This window comes from Macadamia integrifolia, chromosome 14 (genome assembly GCF_013358625.1).
Source record: "Macadamia integrifolia cultivar HAES 741 chromosome 14, SCU_Mint_v3, whole genome shotgun sequence".
Classification (NCBI taxonomy): domain Eukaryota; kingdom Viridiplantae; phylum Streptophyta; class Magnoliopsida; order Proteales; family Proteaceae; genus Macadamia; species Macadamia integrifolia.
In genome coordinates, this window is record NC_056570.1 from 27,153,869 (window position 1) to 27,173,732 (window position 19,864).

At 37.7% G+C, this 19,864-nt stretch overlaps 1 protein-coding gene across 1 annotated transcript in view; it reads right to left on the reverse strand.

The window, feature by feature from the left end:
- LOC122061596 (importin-5-like) overlaps positions 1 to 17,478 on the reverse strand; it is a 21,924-nt gene extending 4,446 nt beyond the window's left edge. The window contains exons 1-13 of the mRNA XM_042624962.1: positions 16,077 to 17,478; positions 15,593 to 15,796; positions 10,273 to 10,377; positions 9,854 to 9,919; positions 9,606 to 9,770; positions 9,009 to 9,083; positions 8,760 to 8,914; positions 5,724 to 5,859; positions 5,572 to 5,641; positions 4,666 to 4,793; positions 4,487 to 4,543; positions 1,866 to 2,051; positions 1,668 to 1,760 (exon numbers count right to left, since the gene is read on the reverse strand). Of these exons, the coding sequence (XP_042480896.1) occupies positions 1,668 to 1,760; positions 1,866 to 2,051; positions 4,487 to 4,543; positions 4,666 to 4,793; positions 5,572 to 5,641; positions 5,724 to 5,859; positions 8,760 to 8,914; positions 9,009 to 9,083; positions 9,606 to 9,770; positions 9,854 to 9,919; positions 10,273 to 10,377; positions 15,593 to 15,796; positions 16,077 to 17,306 (2,670 nt within the window). The 5' untranslated portion in view covers positions 17,307 to 17,478. The remainder of the gene's footprint in view (positions 1 to 1,667; positions 1,761 to 1,865; positions 2,052 to 4,486; positions 4,544 to 4,665; positions 4,794 to 5,571; positions 5,642 to 5,723; positions 5,860 to 8,759; positions 8,915 to 9,008; positions 9,084 to 9,605; positions 9,771 to 9,853; positions 9,920 to 10,272; positions 10,378 to 15,592; positions 15,797 to 16,076) is intronic.
- Between the last annotated feature and the right edge of the window lie 2,386 nt (positions 17,479 to 19,864).

The following is a 19,864-nucleotide window of genomic DNA, read 5'->3' on the forward strand; positions in this document are numbered from 1 at the left end:
TTGGGAGGGTGGGGTGGTGTGGGGGGAAGGGGAGGGGATCACCAGTTTCCAAAGACAAGTTCAATAGCCCTTGAATGAGATTGGGTTTTGCATGACTCCCAACACCACCCCCCTCAAAGAAGAGAAGAGAAGAGAAGAGAAAAGAAAAGAAAAGAAAAGAAAAGAAAATATCTGCATACATATCTCAAAACACTCAGATTTTTGCAAGAACATCTTTGCAAGCTTAGAAGGGTAGATACCAAACTTGTTAATCTAGATCCCAGTTCGGTTAAAGAATTAATAACTGGTTTGACATGACTGCTATGTGAAACATGTTGGTGTACGAAGTCTTGTATTCTATCGCAGTTTAATCCAGGGGGTACTGGTACAGGCCCCCCCCCCAACAGAACGGTGGTCGCATCTCGCTCGAATTTTTTATTTGCGACTCGTTTACTGAGGGCAATTTTATACCTTCTGGTATTAGGGTTTTATGCTACATATTTGTAACAAGGTTCTATTTCGCTTTAAGCAATCTGAGAGAGGTGTGAGGATGAGCGATGTAACCATATTCTCCACTGATAGTGAATCAGGGATCCCATCTCACCAAGGACGTAGGCAATCTTGCCAAACCTCGTAATTTGTGTGCATTGTTTGTTCTTATTTTTCCATACTTTTCTGCATCGTTTTAGGGTTGCGTTTCTACAAAACTGCAACTACAGTTGATCATCTCAGCAGCATTGGAACCTTTCAGTAGATCAGTTCAATCCACTCGCAAATCAGATGACTTCACCTTCCCAGAGAATTTTTAGCAGGGTTTGCCAGACATCCCCCTAGATGCTGGCTGCTTTCTAAATGTGAAACAGCCACATCCTACTTAATAATAGGATAACTAAGAGTATATGCCTGGTTGCATAAATGAAGGATTGTCTCTGATCAGTGCCCCATGAGCAGAGCTTTCAGGAATCCATCAATACCTATAACACACCATTTCTCATGATATCAATGCATTAGAACTTTAAAAAATTGGTATTTATCCCTTTCTTGCATGTCTTTTTGGGATGAAAAAGGGTGCCAAACAAGGGCTTCCTTGAGTTGGTTAGCTTGTGCCCAAATGTTTCCATTCACAGTTCTTTGAACCATCAGAAAGACAAACATTGGGATCTTTATTGAAGTGACCAAAATTAAACTATTACTGCCAACATCATTGTTCACTTCAGAATATGAAAAACCAATTCTAATAATGAGTATATATTAATTTATCAAAATAACACTCAGTGGCAGTAGTGGTGGTTGTAGTGTCAGTAGTAATAGGAGGAAACAGAGAACATAAAAAAAAAAATATATATATATATATATATTTAACAAGTAAGCTAATACATAATTTAATATATTTGTCAGTTACAAATGCACCAATCTAATTCAAGTGCTTCAATTGGAAATTCGAACAAGAAAAACACAGATCTCCTATTTAAAGTGATATTGCAAGGTCATGGATATCAATATCATTATCGCTCCGTCATGAAACTTTATTATAAAGGGATGCCCAACCAATAGTGCGGGCAATCATTAACAATCATTAACAGAATAACTGGATTGTTTACTAACAATTCACATGCCAATATACAGCTTAAATCCATAAGAAAAGATTTATGTAGTAGTAGCATAAACGGAGTCATGTGTTAACTCACCCACATAGGCGTTATATATGATGAAAGCTCATCAAAGAAAGGTAAGAAAGAGGCTTTGAAAGTTTTGATCAAAGTGCCCAAACAATCACCAACCTGAAGGAGAAAAAGTAGCATAAGCCTAGAGCAATACTACTTGGAAATTTGTACATGAACTCCGATATGAAAAAATTCCATTAAAAAAGTAATTTGAAAACATACTTGGTCGAAGACTTCCTCTTCTTGCTCATTTTCTTCTCTAAGCAACTCCCCTTCCTCAGCATCGAAGTCCTCTGCTTTGGCCCTCTCTGATCTCTCTCTTTTTCTAGTTGAGCTAGCTGTTATCACTTGCTTTATTTCATCAACAATGCATCTCACCTGGCTTTCATCTAGAAGTGGTCCAGATACCTGAAAGAGAGAACAGCAGTCATTATAGGGTGAGATCAGGTGGCTTCTTACAGAATGAGCTAATGAAACATGTGAGCATTATGCCATCTTAGGAAAAGTTTCATGAATTCACAGGCACTATAGTGAAGACTAACTTTTGCAAGATAGTTTCCCAACTTTTGAAGAAATAATGATAAGACAGCAATTGGCACCCATTATAAGAGGTATTTTAGTTATCAAAAAAATACAAGATCACATGGTTGTCAAGGTGATAAGGAGACCGAAGGTGGCAGAGGGTGCCTAAGCGCTTAGGTGCCCACCCAGGCATTGTATTAGGTAGAGCACAAAACCGGCTTTTCAACAAATCCAATATTGTTTAAATCTGATTTGTATTGGCAAAGTTATGTTTCGGTCAAACTTATTTTAAGATGCACGAATGCTGTTAAAAATTTCCTGAATGAAAATTAAGTTATGAACATTAGAACACAAGATTATTTTATTGCACTTTCGGATTTTAGCAACGTTTTACCATGATAAAATTTATGGAATTTTCAGATTTGGGAAAAAACTCCGGCATTTGAAAGTGGAAAATCGCCCCTACAACTTGATGCAGATGGGCATGGGAAGATTTGGGATAATTCAGTACCTTGATTAGTTCCTTTATTGTTAGTGTAGGGTGTGGTCAAGTTAGTAGGAAGATTCAAGTTTAGATTTCAGTTTCTAATTTAGGTTAGTTTCCAATTATTTTGGTTTCCATTCTTACACTTTGCTTGTCTTTATGTTAATGTAACTCAATGGAGATTTCAGTTTTGAGAATTGATTAAAAATTGAAGGAATGTGTTTTTGGGTTGGTAACCATGGTTGCCGTGCATGGTTCTCCCCTTTTCATTTTCTAGTATTCTTTCTCCATCTCTGATTTTCTCTTTTCTTTTCTCTTCCTCTTCCCCTTCCTTGAGATACTCTGTTCTTCATGTTCTCCGTTGCTGTTACTTCATTGGGTTGCAGAAGACTTGATCAATCTCTCTCGGAAGCACTCCTTTTGGCCTGAGGTCTGGAGCGAAGGAAGCTCTTCCCAAGGCGACCTGAACCCTAGAACCTTAAGCCCTAATACTACTCCTGTTGTAAGTTCAAGCTTTGCAATAGTGTTGTTCTCCTACAGCCAGATTCAGTTACAGGTTTCACAAAAGGTCTATTTGGGAGCTGTTGAGGCTTGTCAAAGCTAGATCTACCTAAAACCTCAGGTCGAGACCAGCCCTGCAGATCGAGATTTGTTGTCCAAAGTGCTCTTGGTCTACCGCCTCGGTCTGGAGTTCCATCGGGAAGAATGAGATAAGTTCTAGAGTTTTAATTAGAAATAATTGCTAATATTACACTTAAACCCCTGCTTTCTAAACATGTGTTCTACTAATCCCTTTATCTTTTGTAATTCCAAAATACCCCCTATTCTAATTTTCTATATTCCAGTTTGACCCTATTATCTATTTTCCTCTTTTTTAACTGCTTCTTGTTCCTGAACTTACAAGAATGCCACTACTTCTTTGAAAACTGGTTTAGTTGTTAATTGTGGACCCATAAGCGATCTGAGTCCAATTTTTGGAACTTGGATCCGTATCATAACCAAAAATCCAGTTTTTGTCCTTGAATTGGGGAGTTGAGTTTTTATGCTTTTGGAATTTTATTTTTTAACTATTTTATTGGATTCAAATAGGGGGTGTTTGGTTATCTAAGAATAATATCTTAAGTAAATAAATTAAATCATTTTTTGCATAACTAAGTGCCAAATCTGGTTTGATACTGTTTCAAAGCACCTTGCATTAAGGCAACAATCGCCTAGACCCCTAGAAAACAACCAGGACGCCTAGGCAACACCTTGACAACTATGATCCCTAGTGAAGTGTTGCGCTTCACTATTTTCCAGGTGGTAGATAGTGAACTGTAATTTAGGCTTCTTTAACTGTTACGGGCCATATGTTGTGGACTAGGATGACCCGGAATCAAAAAGGACATTTGAATTATAAATCAACCATTTCAACTCATTATTAAAAAAAGGGGGGAAAATTATAACTTTAGTCTTTTTCTCTTCTTTTCTCCAAATGAGTTCTACATTTATATTTGATGTTAACATATCCTTGCTTAATCTTCATTTCATTGTCCAAGCCACATCCAAAAGTGCGCCTAATATAATACATACTAGCACTCTGAAAAATTCTTGTAATACCTTTTAAACAGTACTAAACATCCCCTAATACCTTTTTAAGCTCTACTTTCTTAAACCAATTTCTTCAGTCAATCAGCCATACATCCTCCATTTATTTCATGTCCTCAAATTCTAACCTGAGGCTGGTCTTCTCGCGGTGTTATAAAAAAAAAGGGAGAAAAAAAAGTACGCACCAGCACAACAAATATTTCAAGTTTTAGTTTCGAATAGAAATATATAATCCAAGAAAATTACAAACCTGAACACATTCATTCAGAGCATCCAACATACTTGCACAAATTTCCGTCTCAGGCTCCTGACACAACAATTGCAAGTCAAACAACACATCAATACCCGACAATATGTACTGCTACATAAAGAAACATGTCAGAAAGAAGTAAAAGTGAAAACATCAATGGCTGCAAACTAGATAATGACCTTATGTAAAGCTTCCACCAAAGCAGGTATTATGTAGTCAGACAACTGCTTAATATAAGACTCATTTCGACCTTGGGCTTGCCCCTTTTCCACAGCTAATTTAGCTGAGCGCAAGAGCTCCGGCATGGCTAAGGAAACAAAAGAGAAGAGTTATTTAACAGATCAAGGAAATCTCAGAACTCGTACAAAACAAAGTGGTTAACAAACTTCAGATCATGGTTCGAGAACTCGATCAAAACTTCGTAGGTTTTGACCGTATTCCCAAGCGTCAAAACGATGTCCTGTGACTTTTAAAGTCACAGGTTTTGACCATGTTTCGACCCTTTGGGTGGAACCATGTCCTATATAAGTTGGTTTGAAAAGAAACCCAAGTCCTCTTTAGCAAAATTCGACCATCTTCTTAATTTTTTCTCCCAGGAGTGGAAAACTTGGAGAAACAGTGGAGATTTCCATTTTCTGCCCAACAAAGTTAAATCTCTAAAGGTGGTTCTTGCTTCATCTACATAAGAAAGACAACTTGGACCAAAAAGGTAAGTCCCAACTTCCCCAAAAATCATTTTTATAGAATACACTTGTAAATAGAGTAGAATTATGTAAATTTTTTATATGTTACTAACGAGGACCCGACCTATGCATTCACAGTGGCCGAATTTTTTTATGTTAATGCTTTTTTTCTCTGTTTTTAAAAATGCATTTACCTACAACATATTTCAGTCAACAACTCAGCGTAACGATTACCGAACCTTTGGTTCACCACACAAGTATGACTTTGTCTTTTTTTTTTTGTGAAAGTAATGATCTGAATGTGTTAGAAATGTCTAAAATAGGATGTACACAAAAAATAAGAAAAAAAAAACACTGTTTGAGGGTCGAAACCTTGAACCTTGCTTCAGATTAAGTTAATACCTGAAACAGCAGCCTTCCTAACTTCTTCATGGAAATAAAATTTGAGAAGAGGAACTAAAGTAGGAGCAACCTGCACATTTTATGAACCCAACTTATCACTAAGAAAATTAAGAGAAGCCTAATAAGAATACATGTGCCAATCACCAACCAACCTGATCAATCCATGGGTAGAACCCCTCCTTTAATTCATCGGCATAGCAGCATAGCATATTACAAGCTGTAGCTTTCTCCTCTAGTACACTAGTTTTGATTCCTATCCTTTTGTCCCCAAGAGTAATAGTCTCGATACTGAAATAGAAATACACCAACTTAACTTAGCAAACAAAGCCAATTTCTTTACACAAATAAACAAACAAGAAAAGTACCACCTTGCTGAGAACTATTATCCAAGTGCTATAAGTCAAATGTTATCCAAAGAAATTGATTTAAAGACAGAGGAAACAAGAAAAATTGTGGTGGGAAATGTATAAATATACATTATCAAACTATACAAGGATGTGATGAGCCTCATGGCACATATGGAGACCAGGGGATCATATCAGTTGGTTCGGTCGCACTGACCTAGCCCCTTGGTGCATATTGGGCCAGATCAAAACTGACCAATAAGCTAATACTAATATATCATTAAAATCAGAACTGAAACTGATTAGCCATCAGTCCAGTCAGTTTACAGTTTCTTATTGGCATCGGTAATCGGTCCCTTATTAGTTATCATAATATAGATCAATATAATTAATGGGAAGAAGAATGCTGCACCAGCATGGGGGCCAATGAGGGGATGCGCAGGGAATCTTGATTAGTTATCACAATATAGATCAATATAATTAATGGGAAGAAGAATGCTGCACCAGCGTGGGTGGCAATGAGGGGATGCGCATGGCATCTTGATTTTTAACAGCTATAATCAACTACAACCCAATTATTCGAGTATATAAACAAATAAATAAAACAAGGGAGAGGGTTGGGCATGCTAGCGGGATACAAAGGTATTAGGAATGCTAGCAAGATTTTGATTGTAGGATTTGATCAATTTGAATTAAATCGTTGGATGGAGAGAAAATCTACAAACTTTCAATCCACTGGTGCTACACCTTTTCTCTCCCCTCTTCCCGCTACCCTTTGCAACTGATCGGTGACAGGTGACCGGTGAAACGACTGCATCTCCTTTCCGCTTATCTCCCTCTCCCTGCCCTGCGGTGGATCTCCCTCCCCATCTTCGGTTTCAGGTTTCAGGTCCCTTCTCTGTCTCAGAAGCAACGATCTGGCGGAGAAGGCCAGTGGCAGATCTGGTCGGATTGGAAGGTTGCTGAAGACGGATCCATTCCATCTGTGTGATGGATAGCAGGGACCAATGATATACACGAGCAGTGGCGGTGGTGGGATTGAAGCGTTTCTTGATCTTCAGACAAGTATTTCCGTTCGCATCTTTTTATTTCGATTCTGATTTTGTTATATTTTTTATTTTTTTTTTCCTTTTATGATTCTTTGTATCTTCTCTCTGATTTTCTTTTTCCTCTTCCAGGAATCGTCGAGACGGACCAGAAACATTGAAGAAAAATATCAACAAATCCGACAACTTCGGAAAACCCTAACGTGCAAGTTGCTACTTGATACTTAAAGTTGAATTGTCATTAATCCAACATAAGCTTTAGTACTAAACGGAGAACTGAAATTCCTCACTGTTAATGGAGAACAACGAAGCTTCCGGGCCGTACAATGGAGATTTTCTCTGCAACAAGAGATCTAAACACAGTTCCAAAGGTGAAGTTCGCTCGACAAAAACTTCAAAACGAAACTAATGGAGGAAATGGGATGTGCTTCGTAAATGAGGAAGGCGGGAATGACTTAGTCATTTCGAAAAACATAAAGCAGTTTTAGTGTCTGAGATCAGAATCATAGTATCTGTTTATCGAAAATCTAGATTGAAACGCTCTTATTTCTTCTTTCCGTTTACTTCAGTCAGGTTTGATGAGAATGTTCATTGTTTATTCTTTTCAATTTCCATGTTTATTATCTAAGGAACTGTTATTGTTCGCTCTGTTAAAATTACAATCTGTTCTCTATACTCTTTTTCTTCGCCCATTTTCATCGGAATCACATTTCACAACATCCAAGTTGCAGTGGTCGCGTGAGTTTCATTATCCTTGAGTGTTCATGTATCTTCGATCAATTTGATGAGAGCTCTTTATATTTTGATCTGTTTTCCGACTTATCGATTGGAGGTAGCGCGAGAGACAAAGACAGAGAGGAAGACGACGGAGAGGAAGAAGGGGAAGGAAAGGAGCTGCAAGAGCAGCATATATAGATACATAAACACTATATTTAATCAATGGCATAGATCTGATCTATCTAATCAAACGGCCAATAGATGCTAGCATTCCTAATACCTTTGTATCCCGCTGGCATTCCTTTCTTTTTCCCATAAAACAAATTACTGGTTTTATTCGCTCTCTATTTGTGTTTTTTTAAGTTTCAGTCCATTTGATCGGTTTTGGTTGGTTATTGGGACAGACAAAACTGATCAATATTTAAGCTTTTTCTAAAATCAAAACCAAAAGCAGACCAATAAGGAATTCAGTTGGTTCGGTTTCAGTGTCTGGTCAGGTTCAATCAGTCTTTCAAGTTCAGCCTTCAAATTGGCACCTTTAATAGAGACAGAACATAAGCATAAAATATGCAAATTTGACCTGTATGTAGATGAAACAATTAATTGTTTAAGACGCTATCGTACAAAAATCATATCATACAGAACCATCCATCTCAGGTTTGTACCTAATCAACCCTCCCCCAAAAAAACAAATGCAGAGAAACAGAAAATCTTAGATTCTGAACAGGAGGCATTCATTAAACATTCTCCATAGAAGAAATCATTCCTTCATGAAATCAAATGGTAGCCACAAAAAATGGCACTCACAAAATGGTCTATTATCATTCAAATTCAAGAATAAGCAATATCCAACGAGCATAAATAAACAGAAATTTGACTGCTTAATCTAACAAATCTGCCACAATGGTAATAACAATGGTAATTTGCAATTATGGAAGCTTTGTCCATTCTAGGCTTCAAAACAGCTGTGACTTGTCCGCATAAAGCATTGACATACAAATAAATTCTTAAATTATACTGCTATAAGATTAAGCATTGAAAACCATCTCAGCAGTTTAATGAAAATCACTTGAAGGCAAACCTTTCATCATCTGATTGATCAATATCATCATCAGAATCTGCAGATGTGATGGTCACATCAGGTTTAAGCTGAGCAGATTGAAGGAGTGGCGGCATAACAACACTCATGTAAGGGAGAAAATCCTGTCCTAGACACTTGCAGAGTCTAGCCCACGCCTGAAACATAACAAAAGACATTTAATTCAACAATCATAATGCGTAAAATACATTACCGATAATCCTCAGATTTTAAAATATTTGATACGCATACTTGTAGCATGTAACTTGTTGTCGGATCATCCGTCTCCATCTGAGACCCTTGCAAAGACATAAGCACTTCCATGACCTTTCAACAGAAAGAAAAGAACCAAAGATGAGTCCCACCTCAATACTCCTCAACAAAATCCACCTTGTCATCCAAAATGTACACTGGAAATGTATATTAGCTAAAAAGCAACAAAATTACTATTAACCTTTTTCCAACTCCATAACCAATGGTGGCCACAAAGCACTAAGTACAATTCTGATTCAACTGACACCAAACTAAAGAATCAAAACAATTAGGTGAGAACTTGATTTTCGTCTCTGAAAAACTCTAAAGAAATTACTAGTCGCACATTTATCAAAGGGGGTCATATCCCAGTGCAACTCTCACTTCCGAAGGGTCCCGGAAGGGCTGGATTGAGTCAATCTTAACATTTGGCATTTTTCGCACAAAGTGGCCACCCTCAAACTCAAACCTGCTTCGCCACCATGGCAACCCAAGATTTTCACATTGCACCAAGCAACTCTCAGTCGCAAGTAATTAGATCACTACAATTACAAACAAATGCCACAATAAAGTAAAAAAACGTCTTTTCATTATCACCTGCTTGGCATCATCCCTGAACTTCTCCTTTCCAACAGCCATTCCAACCAAACTAATGCATTCCATTGATTTTGCACGAAGCATACGGTTAGACTTGTCCGTTGCATTAATCAAGATAGCTTTCAGATAAGGCATAACAGCATCGTAGTACTTCTGGAAGTGTTCCTATTGATGAATGCAAAATGTGAGACTATATCATTTCATACCAAAACATATTACTAATAAAGTAATGAGGTTGTAATATTTACCTGTGATGAATCCGCAACCGATGCTAAAGCTGTCAACGCCCCCTCTTGCACCATTTGCTTCCCATTCTGGACCAAACACATAATGTTATCCAATCCACCACTCAAATCTCCAAAACTTTATGCCCAAACAGCCAAAAGACATGTCGTTGACATTGACATGTTTGTACATCATAGTTGTCACGGAGGCAAACCAAGGCGGTCGAGGGGAGCAAATTTTAAGGTGACACCAGCAAGGCACCAGTCAAGGCAAAGCCACCTGGACGCCTTGACAACTATGTTGTACTTAAAAGCATAAACAAAAATATTACGCACACACACGCACAAAGTAAAAAATACAAATATCTAAAATGTTCATAAGAATATTCTCATGTGTGTTGAATATCTGGCATACAAGCAGGTGACAATAAAAAAAGACATACCTGTAGGAGTACAAGCAATTTGCTTACTATCCCATCCAAGTAAGGTGTCAAGATATCTGGCGTACAATTTTCACTAAAGTTGAGGACTGCTGAAGCAGCATGTGCCTACAGAAATCAAAAGATCGTAGAGAGAACATTAAGGAAAATGTTTCTTGGAGAGTAAGACGAGTAAAGTCAAAAAATAGACATAGATAACAAGAGCATTCTCCCACCCCAAAAAACGTATTAGACAGGCAAAACATGTATAGATGCATAATTTGGGGTGCTGGTCAATATAAACAAACAAAAAAGAAAAGGTAAATGGCATGATGGTTCGAAATTTCAGTCAAAATACTGAAATTTTGACAAAATATTTCGGTTTTACGCTTGTCTCAAAATGAAACACAGTGCACATCACAAATGTTACAAGTCAGTTGAAATTCCGAAATAACCAATCAGTTTTGGCAAAAAGTTACAATGCCATGATATATACACTTATTTTAATCAAAATGTCAAAATTTCTATCTCTTCCTGCATTTTGACCTAAACAACTGTGAAGCCCTGGAAATCTTTTTTTTTTTTTTTTGGCAAAAAGATTCCAATCTTTGGCTGTATCAATACATTGTCGGGTAGTACAGTGCATCTACATCGATCATTTGTACAAGGTTTGAATTTGAATGGAAACCTTTTTTCCCCAAAATTATTTTTTGCAGAAAATAGGTCAATTATGTATTGTTTGGCTGGCCTCCAAATTCTATATGTTAGACACCATTGGCCAATCTGTGACTTGTGGAGTCAAAATTTATTTTCTGTATAAAATTATTTTACTATAAAAAATATGGAAAATTTTTTATAGTACTAAATTATATGTAGAATAGGTTATATAAGAAAAAGGATTAAAGAAACGACAATGTACACCCAGAGTTCTAAATCCAAACTACCATTTTTTGTGTTTTTTTTTTTCAATTTAATGGTTTAATTGTGTAATCATGCTTAAATTAGATTGCCCTGAAGTTTCCAGGCAAATTCCACTGCTTGACCACCGAAATGAACATTTTTGTTTTTAGCTGTAATGTGCAATACTTTTTTTGGGTAAATGTGCAACATTTTGACCAAAATTTTGCCATTTCAAGAAATATTTTGGTTTCGACCAAGTTCGAAATCGAAATTTGGAACCATGAATGGCATAAGGGACATGAATAATAAACAATATTAAATGACAGGAGTAGTTATTACCCACACACCCCCACCGCCCAAAAAAAAAAAAAAAAACAGAGAACTAGTCAAGGCCCCAAAAAGGCCAATGTCACCTAAGCTGTTACAACATTAACATAGCCTTAGAACAACATACCAAATATAGGCTTGTTATGGCGCAAGAATGATAGGAGAGGAAGAATGAAAATACATAGCACTAGAAATTACTGAGATCAATGGCTATCTTAAAAAAATTGTTTTCAATGATGAATTTCATTGCCAATAAAAGTGAATGCAAAAGCAAATCCTACACGATATGACCCACCACAATAAGTAACGACAACAACAACAACGACAACAAAGCCTTATCCCAACTTAATGGGGTCGGCTATATGGATCCACGCAAGGAAAAGGAAAAGGAAAAGGAGAAGTGAAAGTAAATAGATCACAAAAAATAGTAACGAAGTAGAATACAGCTACATGGGGTCTGCTACCCGGATCCAGGCCCTCCAATCCACTCTATTCAACACCATACTTGGAGCAAGACCTAATTTGTGCATGTCTTTCCTCACCATTTCTCCTATGGCCATTTTTTGCCTGCCCCTAGCTCTTTTGCATCCTTCTATTTGGATCAGATCACTCCTCCTTACTGACAAACATCCTAATGTATTTGTACTCCCACAAAACACCTTAATTTGCGATTGCAATCTGCCAAGACATTAGCAGAAGGCCCTTCAAATAAACGAGATATTCCTAGAATTGCACAAAGCTCAAGCCTGAACACATATCAAGAAAAGGTATGTACACAAGCCCAAATCCAGACAATACCAGTTCATCAAAAAAAGCTTATCCCCGCCAATTATGGATGATTTCTTCTCCAAAGGGAAGTCTGTTCCTCTACTCTTCCCCTATAATCATCCTCTTGAACCCTCTTTTAATTTTCTACTATTTCTTCTATTTCTAACAATTCATCTAGCTTCTTGTCTAGTTTGTATCTTTTCTTCTATTTCTAACGATTCTTCTCTAGCTCCTTATCTTTCTTGATCTGTTTTCTTTCTCTAATTTCCAGGATTAGTCATGTCATAATGCATTACACGTCAAGAACGATGACTATTTCGATGTTTTATGGTTATGCGACTTTACTTTTATTGTTTTTGGTTGTAATGGACACAATTATGAAGACGAAAAGGTTAGTCCAAGAGGGGTAAAATAATTTTATCTTTGGATTTAAGTCTTTCCCTAACAGCATAAGGAAATTTAAAGTTAAATAAGTTGTCTGGTCCTAGTTTCATTAGAAGAATTTTTTGAATTGTAATTTCTTAACCACTTTAGGAGTTCGATTATGCACTGTTAGACTTGGTCAAATAAGCAGTGGCTTGAGTCGTAATTGGATAAGGCGAGTTCTCACCATAGCAGGAGTCACTTTTTAGTGTTCTATAAAATCATACGTACCTTGCCCTCCAGCTACACGAGTAGAATGGAATAAAAGTCGAGTTTGTTAAGTGATTTTGGCTGCTTATCAGTTGTTAGCCATGGCTGAAAGGAATATTCTCTTCTTCCTAATTGATCGATCTCCTCCTTCTCTGTTTTATCCGTTATCTTCTTTAATATTTTATATCACGTTCACCACTCTTTTCTCTATTTACAACCACTTTTCATGCTATTATCTTGACTGAAACTGTAGTTTTCTTCTCAATTTTCACCTCATTTCTGTTTCTAAAACCCAATACTCAGTAGATCCACCTATACATGTTGCTGTTCTAAAAGTTAGGTTTATTTTCAATACTTTAGTCACCTATACCGTTATACAACAACAACAAAGCCTTTTCCCAACTAAATGGGGTAGACTACATGGATCCGCAAAGCGCAATTGGGGTCACCTATATTGTTATATTACCAGAAATTTGACTAGAATTGATTCACAAGGCTGCCTGACATCTTGGGATCCATTTTTCAAGATAAAAGATTTCTCTTTCAAAATCTCAAACCAGTTTTCAGAATTTTCCAGACTTCATGGTCAAGTTTCAGGTCTGGTTTTACAAATCTGATGTAAATGCCCAATTCTATATTCTGCAATCCAGGACCTACCCGTATACAACAGGCTATTTATAATCTTATAATTCTTGCCTGGCCCATGTCATTATCTAACAGCTCCAACGAAATAATTGACATATCTAATAAGGATATCTTAACCATTAACAGGACTACATACCACCGTCTTGTAATACATGTATACTTCATTATATGCAAAGCACCTGCCTTAGACAGAACATGGTATTGGTTACAATATGTGTCAAATCCTCCAAAACCCAGACAACTTTTTCGTTCTGATTTTTGGACGCAGCATTTACCTACCCATTATAATGTAAAATTGATCTCAAAACAATAAAGTAGAGAGATATCAACCACAACAGGATCACATCCATAGTTCTAAATCTCAGAAATTTCGACCAAAATTTCAGTGGTTTTACCCAACCCAAGACAAAATCAAGTATGACCGCAATTTCCAAAATTTCAGACATTTCAGCACAAAACTGGAATTTTTTTGCCCAAATTTCTAGCAATAGCCCAGAGAAAGACATGGTTTCGACGAGATTTTGGAAAATTTTTCCTAAATTTCAGTGATTTAGAACCATGATCACATATAGGGACAAAACAGTATTAAGAACAAAATTCTCTCACTCTTTTTTCTGACATATAAAGATGAAACAAAAAAGGATATGACCCTAGATTCACCACCAAAGGCATGCGAGAATGGAACACCACCAATGACCAAACCCAACCTATTGAATGACCATAGCAGGGTCCGAATGGAAATAATCGCAACCAATAAGGCTCGTGGAATCACTATCAAGAGGGCTGAAACTGCATCACCACAGTCCAAACAGACACCATCACCACTGCACCAACAAGGCTAAAGCCAAAACACACTTTTTTTTTTCAATCTTCAGAGGATCTAAACCCCTTCTCCTTTATTTATAGCTCCATAGAAACCAACATAGAAAACCTTTAATATGATAGAAGGGTCCCTTACAACTTAAGCCTTCATTCAAAATAAAACTATCTAGAACATTACAAAATAGAAAGTAAAAGGCTACAAAGTGAAACCCACAATCCCCAAAGTAGCTAAAATATCTTTAACAGAATATTTCACACTCAAATCTCCTCTAGATTTTCTAGAATATCCTCCGTATCTCCTTATATTGGCATGACATGACCTGCTCAAGCAAATTATATATGGAAGACTTGCATTATTAGAAGCCCATCCCCATTTTTGCACTACAGAATGTGGACTTTCGAGAATATTACCAATAGAATTCTCGACATCATATTGCAAGTTAATAATGGTTATTCACTAAGTTTTCTAATCATATATTTCCCATGATACTCTTTTTCCGCTTTCAGTCTATGATGTTGCAATGTAGAATAGAGGACCTAGTATATTGAATATTCACAGTTCTCCAAGCTCATGACACCCTCAATTTGATAAGCTACGTAACTGAGCCCAAGGACTAAGCAAATTATAATACCTCACAAGAAATTTTTAATACCTCCACCAACCGTCTCCCACATATAATTACCAACTATGTTTTGACTGCTGATTAGGTATACCATCCACAACTAAAGGAATCAACTCACTGCATATTCCTAAACCACCCAATGAAAAAGCAGGGATCTGGCTTAATGCATGATCAGGCTTTTCTCACCACAGTACGCAAGCACTTAAATGTACATATCCTCACAAAAGCACATCACCTGACCTACCCACCAATCAATAGAAATTCCTAACCATGTTTACTTAAAGAAAGAGATTCAAATGTACCCTAAAGTACATTAAATGACAGTCTTCATTTCATAAATTACACATCTCTAATCACTATGAGGCTGCAAAGGCTACACCAACTACAATGTTAACTTGAATTGAGTTTACCTATAAACAGATGGCATTCACTCCTTAAGGGGACATTAAACGATAAACCCACTTCCTAGGAAGTCAAGGATGCAAATGTAAAATATCTAATAAGCACAACTCGAGGAGTGGAAAATTAGGATACTTGACTATGGAAAACTGTGTGCAACATATACTTACTCTGATAACCAAATACAAGCAATTACAAACCACAAAGCTATGCTGAGCTATCCTGACCTGTACTCTGGGATTTTGAAAATCATCCATGGCTGATGCTAGCGCTGGCAGTACCCGTTGATGGTATTGGGTTTGCAACTCTGGGCCCAAGTCCGTAGACAGTTGGCCAATCGCATTAATAGCCGCCCACCTCACACGGGGATGAGGATCTTGGAATGAGCTTAAAACCATATTCAACACTTGGTCCAAATTTTTTATCATTACCTGCAGCGAGTGAGATAGAAAATGAAACAAAATTTAAAGTATTACGAAAAATAAAACATAGTAGTTAGGAGAATAGACTAGAAAACCTATGAGTGATAAATTATTTTGAGGAAGGAAAAAAGTCCTATGTACCAGAACAAAAGAAGCCTGCAAGAATACATATGATATATATAGCACTAAATTACATATTTACAAACGAAGCATCCTAAATTCAACATAGTTTACAATGTAAAGATTAAGAATTTCAGAAACAAAATGAAAATGCAAGCAGCTCAAATACCTTAGAGCATCCCTCGGCAATCTGAGCTAGGGCGATGAGGGCTGCATGGTGCTTCTGCCACTCAGGAGCGGCCAAGAATTGTGGCAAGAGCTCTGAAGCAACAGGAACGATCGTATTTCCACCCAATGAGATTGACAACCGATCCAAGCACTCCTGACCAACACTGTAATTACTGGTCTCCCCAGCATCCTCATCTTCACTATCTGCAGTGTGCCACGCGGGATCATCTTCAATATCCAGAAGCATCTTCATCAAGATCGCAAACAATCTACTTATGAACTGGGGAAGTTTCCGCATCATCCCAGGAGCTCTCTCCCTGGCCTCGGCAAGTGTGATCACAAATTCAATTGCAAGATGACGTGTGCCCTCTTCCAATGACTCAGCCTCTGCAATCTGCAGCATGGACCCAACAACATCGACCAGCTGCCTCCTCAAGAATTTCGGCTCCGTTCCAGCCAACTCGATCAACAGCTCAAGGGCTTCTTGAGCAGTAGGCTCTTGACCGCAGTTCAGTGCTTCCGTCAAAGTCTGAATCATCGCTGGCAATAAATCTTGGAACCGATCACGATCCGAGGGGCTCGAAAGGCACTGGATGAAATTAATGGCAGCGCCAAGCGAAGCTATACGGACATCGGAATTCGAAGAAGAAGCCAAGCACTGGAAAAAGACAGAGTGGAGAGTATTGAGGTGTGGAATTAGGGTTTCCCCGATGTACTGCGATAACTGGGCAAACATCAGAAGAGCAGACTCTTGAAGCCGAGGTGAGTCGGATGTGACACACTGGAACATAAAAGGGAGAAGCTCAGGCCACCCGCCATCAGGAAGTATACCCGAAGCGAGCTCGGAGACCGTATCACAGAGCTTCTTGGATATCGTCTTAGCAACTTCTTGTTGAACGCAAGCAAGAAGATGAGATTTGAGAGCCGATTGCGTAGAAGGAGAAAGACGAGGCCAGATGTAGGAATCATCACGGGTGAGTTGCTTCCGAAGGAGAATCGCAGACATGGCCCTAAGCTCAACATGAGGAGACGACTGAAGAATATGAGCGAGCTTGAGAGACAACACATCGGGATGATTCTGCTTGCAGAGATTAAATAAAGCCTCCGCTTGCGATCGCTGTTCGTTCCCAGAGGACATGAGATGGGAAATCAGGGTTTCGAATGGAGCTGTATCGGGGCCGAGGATCGCAGCCAGTTGGGCTTGATGGAGCTGAGAAGACTCGGAAGCCATTGAAACTTAAAATTAGGGTTTTGCAGTGAGTGGAGAAGGAAGCTCTGTGAGGCTCCGAGGAGACTTAAGACAGATATAGATGGAGGCGGGCTTCTTCCCTCTTTCTGGCTACCACGTCTGTGACTCCGAGCGAAAGTGCTAAAAAGTGGGGAAGTGTGAGAGAGAAGGGTTTTGTCTGATTTTTAAGCTCTTTTTAGGGATTTGGGTTTAGATAAAAGGGTTTATTAGGGTAACATATTTTTTTAGTGATTTTCTCTATTTTGGAGGGAAAGAACGTGGGGTGTACCAAAGCCAAAGGTGAACCTCATAGCCCCACGGGTTAGCGTCTGAAGGGTGATAGACAAGATTCAGATCTTCTCTAGGGTCACGGGAGGTCTAGCGCGGATCTAACAATCGAAAAGGCAGAAACATAAATTTTTGTTTCTATAAATAGAAATAGAATTGAAGGTGTTTGATAAGTCATGTTTTCGAAAGTCGATAGTAACCAGCGAAAGAATGGCCATGAGTCGTTTCCAGAAATGGCGAAACATGTAGAACTTGTTTCGCCTATGTCGTTTCTTGAACCATAAATAAGTAGAAATTTCTATTTCTATTTCTGAAAACAAGTGAAATTAAACAATTTTATCAAACGGTTTTTGTTCCGTTTTTGTCGTTTCTTGAACCATAAATAAATATAAATTTTAATTTCTATTTATGAAAACAAGTGAAATGAAACAGTTTTATCAAACCGTTTTTGTTCCATTTCTGTCGTTTCTGGACATAGAAACGGTAGAAACGCATTTCTTGAAACGTTATCAAACGGTCCCTTAATGTATACGATCATATATTGAGGTGTGTGTTCAAATTTTCACAGTTGTCAGATGCGCACTAGGGGCCCGTTTGATAACGTTTCTGCTGTTTCTGTTTCAAGAAACGGCAGAAACATAAATTTCCGTTTCTATAAATATAAATGGAATTGAAGATGTTTGATAAGTCATGTTTTCGGAAGTTGATAGTAACCAGCGAAAGAATGGCCACGAGTCGTTTTCAGAAACGGTGAAACATGTAGAACTTGTTTTGCCTGGGTCGTTTCTTGAACCATAAATAAGTAGAAATTTATATTTCTATTTCTGATAACAAGTGAAACGAAACAGTTTTATCAAACGGTTTTTGTTCTGTTTCTGTCAATTTTGGACATAGAAACGGCAAAAATGCATTTATTGAATCGTTATCAAACGATCCCATGTATACGGTCATATATTGAGGTGTGTGTTCAAATTTTCACAGTTGTCAGATGCGCACTATGTCTTTAGTGGCACTCGAGAGGATCCAGTTCATAATTCAGATAGACATTAGAGGTTCTTTGTAGATGTGTTAAATTGGGGACCTGGATCCTCTCAAGTGCACCTAGTGTGCCAGTGCACATTGAATAATTGGAAACACTTGGACAGTCATTATGAGCATCTAACGTGTATTGGCACATTGGGTGCACTTGAGAGGATCCTTATTTGTCGAATTAGAGACCAAACTGATCCAACCGATTGAAAAATATTCAGAAAAATCAAACCAAATTCTTAATGGTATGATTTCAATTCAAGATGTTAAGAAAGGGAAAATAAACCATAAAAGGCAACGTAGCCCCTATGTCAAGATATATGAGATGGTGAAATGACTGCCCTGCTCCACATGAAAGGTATGAATCCCACAGTTGTTAATGCTTCTATGTGTAACCCCATTGGTTCTTACATTGGTGCAAAAGCCATGCTGCTTTTTACAGAACCTCTCCCTTTAAGTAAATGTTAGAACAATCGAAACCAATCAAACTTAAAAACCATGTGAAACATCAACTAATTTTTTTCATGAAATGGTTCTATGTTATGAGACGTGACTTATGTCATTGTTCTCATGTTTCTGTTTCTCTCCTCGCCTAAAAAAGGAGCAAAAATGCCTTTTCACATATAGAGGGAAGAGATAGACACATGGGTGCGTTGGCATAGACCACACTTCTAGATAGAGTTATTTTTCTCAATTTTTCTTATTGGGCACTCTCCCATTGGCCCATGCGCTTACAGGATAGTGTTTTATTGCATCAAATATAACCAAAATCAATAATAGACAGATAGAAACCTATTAATAAAGATCAATTAGGAATATATATATATATATATTTGAAACCGAACTTCACTTTAACAATTTGACTTCGATTTGACCCATTTCATGCTAAAATCATTAAGCCTAATTGAAATCGGACTGAACCGACCGATTGATACCCTTAATTCTTTTAGTGACATGATGAAGTGGGATTTTACGGTAATTGGGTACTAAACCATTATTGAGTTATATAGCTGTTGGATTGAATGGCCATCGCATTATGTATCAAGTCCATATCAACATCGAAGGGTCAACTTCTCTTCAGGGTAAAAGGTAGAAAAAAAGAATAAAATCTAATGGTCAATATAATGGTTTAGATTGTGGAACATTACTTGAAGTGGGAATCGTAAGATTGCTTCTCATCTTTATTAGGAAAATGACCTTCACAAAGGAATTTCATTAAAAAAAAAAAACCATTTTCAAAAGGC